Source organism: Carex rostrata, chromosome 10, assembly GCF_964058835.1.
Source record: "Carex rostrata chromosome 10, lpCarRost1.2, whole genome shotgun sequence".
Taxonomy (NCBI): domain Eukaryota; kingdom Viridiplantae; phylum Streptophyta; class Magnoliopsida; order Poales; family Cyperaceae; genus Carex; species Carex rostrata.
The window spans coordinates 11,670,026-11,675,335 of NC_135927.1; the positions used below are offsets into that span (position 1 = coordinate 11,670,026).

General features: G+C 41.7%; 1 protein-coding gene across 1 annotated transcript; it reads right to left on the bottom strand.

Moving 5' to 3' along the window:
• Positions 1–2,660: 2,660 nt before the first annotated feature.
• On the bottom strand, positions 2,661–5,062 carry LOC144560296 (uncharacterized). The gene is made up of 3 exons (XM_078309460.1): positions 3,395–5,062; positions 2,910–3,329; positions 2,661–2,717 (listed from the first exon to the last, which is right to left on the bottom strand). Exons 1-3 carry the CDS (start codon positions 5,060–5,062, stop codon positions 2,661–2,663), a joined length of 2,145 nt encoding a protein of 714 aa, XP_078165586.1.
• Positions 5,063–5,310: the final 248 nt, after the last annotated feature.

Consider the following 5,310-nt stretch of genomic DNA (forward strand, 5'->3'; position numbering starts at 1 on the left):
GGCTGGCCACATGGGAGGGAAGCGGGCTGGCCGCTTTGGAGGGTAGCGGCCACACCGGCATGGGACGAAGCGGCCATGGTACTTATAAGTAGTGCCCGCTGTCTCGTGTTTTTGATACGATTCATTTGAAAGCCATCCCTTCAAATCAGGTAATTTTCTTCTTCTTTCTAAATTTAAATTTTAGTTTAAAGTAGGAGTAGGAGTAAGATAAATATTTAGGGTTTAGGATCATGTAATTATTTAGTAATTGTGAAATTGTACCAAAATAATTATGGAATTGTACCAAAATAATTATGAAATGGTATGAAAATTGATTATTCGCCAAAATAATTGTAAAATTGTACCAAAATTGATTATTTGACCAAAATAATTATCGTATTGTACTAAAATTGATTATTCACCAAAATAATTGTAAAATTGTACCAAAATTGTAAAATTGTACCAAAATTGATTATTTGACCAAAATAATTATCGTATTGTACCAAAATTGATTATTCACCAAAATAATTGTAAAATTGTACCAAAATTGATTATTTGACCAAAATAATTATCTTATTGTACCAAAATTGATTATTCACCAAAATAATTGTAAAATTAGTTATTGACCAAAATAATTAATACCCAAATTATAATTATTTTTTGAAATTTAATTTATTTTTTGTAAAATTAGTTCTTATTTTATTTAAAATTTGATCTAAATAAATTTATAAATCTTGGCACATCTGATTGATGTAAGTGTTAAAATCTATGAATTCAGCTCGAGGTAAACGGGGTACATCAGACCTATCTTGAGATACTGCCCGAGAGATGTCGGCAGTAGGAGCGTTACTGGCATGTCGAGGTGCCCCTCATATGTTTTCAGGTACCGTATTTTGAATTTATTTTACAAATTTTAGCCATGACAACATTTATTAAAAAACCTACTAAATTCAGATTGTCGAGCATCATTACCCCGGTCGGGTCATGAGACAGTTTGGATTGAGGCAGACAGCTCCTCCCCAGAGCCGATCAGTGAGGACGTTTGGCGACAGCTTCATTTGGCCAGAGACATCTCTCCTGGCAGAGATTGGGCGCACTGGTACAGAGCATACGTCCAGCTGGCATCCGCTATCGACCCACCTATAGCTGATGAGCACCGTCACATGGATGTACCGCCAGTGTAAGAATCTCTCTTTTTTAATCTCTAGTGTTGTCATGGATTATACGTCGCATTGATGACTTTTTTTCAAAAAAATACAGGCCTTATAGAGATTGGTATCAGGAGTGTGGCGCATACACAGTGTACTTAGAGGGGTGTATCACCGACAACCCTCACGAGCGTGCACCGAGGCCGAGGGATCGACGAGGACGAGTTCATGGTATCATTCCAGCCGGCGCACCGTTTGCATCTACGGTATGTTTACTTTAAAAAACTTGTAATATTTACATCTGTACAGCATTGATATATTGTACTTAGGGTAAATTTTTTTGCAGGCCTTATATCTGGTGAAGAGCTGTGTCATAGTGACGACAATGGCCACAGTGCGGGGCTGGAAGAGACTCGGAAAAGCCATTCTAAAGCACAATGTACCTGCGGTCTGCCAATGTGGGTACAAGACGCGCCTAGACTCTCTCCTGAGATGTGCAGGATTGCCTGGATGTGATTAGATTGATGACATATCGGATGAGCCTGATATATACGTCCGATACGGTGGTGACGAGGCATTGTGGGCTTCAGTCCAGGATGCTGAGACTGTCGGTCAGGCATTCGATAGAGGACAAGAGACGCTTAGGAGGCGTGCTGCAGAGCAGGCCGTCCCTACTCAGGAGTAGGCCGTCCCTACTCAGGAGCAGATCCCTACTTAGTATTTCTCTACGCAGGTAAGTTTTTTTTTAATATATACATCTTGTGCATTTAAAAAAAAAATGATTCACAACTTGTTTGTAAATTTGTAGGAGGAGGGACTCGGCTTCAATATCGACCCAAACCCTGATGGTTTGTATTCTCCGGGTTATGATCCGACCCAGTATGTACCTCCTGCATATCTACCAGGGTTCACTATGCTGAACCCCTTTCCACACTTTCCTGGTAGCTCACAGCCTACGCAGTATCCTCCTATTCCAGACTTTGCTGGCACCTCCACACAGTATCATCCCGGTACGTACTTTACTGACATCTCCATGGATGATCCTATCGTGAGAGCTGCCTACGGTATGTTACCGACTCAGGAGTCTGGACACACAGTTGCATTTGATCCTGCAGTCCAGCAGTCAGTTGAGATTGAGGAGGTTGAGGCCGTTGAGTCAGATGATTCTCTCGACCACACGCCACTCGCAGTGCGGATTAGGGGTTTGAGGACCAGGAGGCCGAGGCACCTATTCAGTCCTTCTGACTTTTAGGTTGTTGTTTGTTTTTGAACTTTTTTTTACTCTAGTGTTGTCATATACTGTGATTTGTTATATCAGGATGCTTATCTTTCATGTTGTTATTTATCATACTACTTTGCTTTTATCTTTCATCATTTTTCGTCACAGTAAATCTAAACTTGACCGTCAGAGTAAACAAACAATAAAACAACAAATAAATCACAAATAAATCAAAACAAACAATAATAGTATGCCTAAATCAAAACAAACAATAATAAACGAGTAATGCAATCACAGTCTGTTTTGTTGCTTGCCTAAATACAATAAACAGTAATAGTGTGCCTAAATACATTGCTTGCCTCTTTCTCAACCTGAAAATTTAATAACAAAAATGTATTGTTACTCCTCTTTCTCAACCTGAAAATTTAATAACAAAACTGTATGAGTTAACTACCTCGTGCATCTCGAGCAGCTCTGTTTTGTTGTTCTTGCGTATCCCGGCGAGTCTGATGTCCTCTCCTTCTATTATGAAGTAAATCAAGCCACATCGGAATCCTATTAACTCGCCTTCGACCCAAGGTAATATTTTTGTCATTTGGAACAAGGATTGGGCCTTCATTTTCCGGCCAATCGGACTGATTGTCATACACATGCCATTCACCCAGCCATGTGTTGATAAGTGTCTGTATGTGGTAGTAGTAATGTACAAACCTTCCAGGGTCAATGCCTCGGAGACGGCACACTGCGAGAACATGAGAACATGGTATTCTATTTAATTGCGGCTTCTGGCATGTGCATGTAACCGTGTTCTCATCCGTGATTACCACCGTGTATTTATAATTTGCTTTGGTAAACCGGCCAGAAGCGTCTTTAATGTATGCATTAACTTTCTCTTGTGTGGATGTTATCTCAAACTCGTTCCAGTTGCCAAATCCACCGAGCGTCGTCATAGATTGTGACCTCCCGCACCGTTTGTTAATCAACTACGAAAAAAAAACAATTTAATAAAAATTACAAAAAATAAAATAATTTAATGAAAATAAAATACCTCGTGCACACGGCATGAGAACTGTTGACCCTGGCTTGCTTCAAATTGCGCTTTTGCCCTCCTTTGAGCAAACCATTGCTGACATTTGTAAAACGTGTCCTCAATTATTGCTGCTACCGTCAACCTACGAGAAAATCTAAAAACATTATTGAGCGACTCGGACCCGTTCGTCGTCATAATTCCCCAACAAAAACCCCCATCCAACGCCTGGAATATCTTCCATGATTTAGGACATTCGTTCTCATCTTGATCTAGATACTTATCCACACCGTCCAACCAATTCAGAGACCGATCACATACATCTCCCATTGCTTGCATTCCTTGCTCATATCTCCTCATCTTTCTCTTCGCCACACATATCCTGAAGTACTTGATTGCTTCTTCATTGCAATGATTCTTTTTCATATTTTCTGCTATGTGAGTAGCACAAAGACGGTGAACGCACTCATCCTCATCTTCCTCATTCCATCCCAGATCATCCTGTCGAAACACATTTTTTATGCCCTTACCCCTATCAGTGATGACACACACAAACCTGGAGCGAATTACATTGCGCCTCAACCACTGCATGAACCATGCACAATCTTCAAAATTCTCTGTATCTACCAATGAAAAAGCCAATGGGAGGAGTTGATTTTCTGCATCGTATCCGGTTGCAATCAACATTTTACCTTTGTACTGGCCTGCTAAGAAACAAGCATCAACAGTGATGACAGGTCTTAGGTGTTGGAAAGCCTCTATGCATGGTCCAAATGCCCAAGCCGCCCTATTAAAGTACCTGTAAGGTCCAGGCTCACCAGTTGGATATGAGGTAACATCAAACAATGTACCTGAATTGTTTCGTTTAATTGCCTCCAATAAGGGGACTATAAGCGCATATGATCCCTCCCAACTACCAAATTGGCGGGCAATTGCCAACTCCCTTCCACGCCATAATTTATTGTATGCTGGTACCTGACCGTTGTACGTTTGTGCACAAGCTATTCTGACAGAAGTGATACTTAAATCTACGTCATTTCTCATGTGCGCCGAGATGCAATCGGCAACCATAGCAGCGGTCAACTGTGCATGATCTATTCTTGTGGCATCCGCATGACAAACATGTTTTGTTGGGCACCTGGATACTTTCCATTGTGTACCAAAACCAATGACCCTTGCATTAATGTACCAACCACATCTGGGGTCCTTGCACTTGAACCTAATCCGTTGTTTGTCACTGTGCGTATTCTTAATCTCTTTATTACAAAGAATGTGAAACTTGTAAATTGCAGCTTTCATTTCCTCCTTTGAATCATAGGTTTGTCCCTCTGACAATTCATTCTCAAACTCTGCATGTCTACCAAATAACCCCACATTTGCTTCCTGAAAACCTGATAGGTCATTGAAAGCTGCAATCGGGTGCTCAACCCCGCGACCCATTATCCGAAACCCTTTATCAACCTTGAATTTTTTTGGCTGCCCGAGCACAGGCCTTGTATCTGCTGTGTCACTATGATTGCTCATGCAATCAGGATCAACATCCCCCCAATTTTCCTCTGCCTCTTGTATTTCCTGATCCACCGTCTCCTCAGTTTCCTCCGGATCACAAGGCTGGGCTCGGGATCGATGGGAGTGCTGACTATTAGACGGTCGGTCCCTCTGAACTGGGGCTTGAGTACTCTCAGGCATGTCAATCGGTAAAGGGATTCGGGACTGACGGGAGGGCCGACTAGTAGACCGTCGGCCCTCCTGAAATGGGGCATTACTACTTTCAGGAATGTCAATCTAGAAAGGGGGTTGGGACACTGGACTTGAGGAGGTTGACACATTAGCCCGACTAGCACCTCGGATTAACCTTGCAAGGGGGTTAGGACGCTGGACTCGGTTAATCTCCACAAAGAGTTCAATTATCTTGTATCCACCCCCAGAAAAACTAA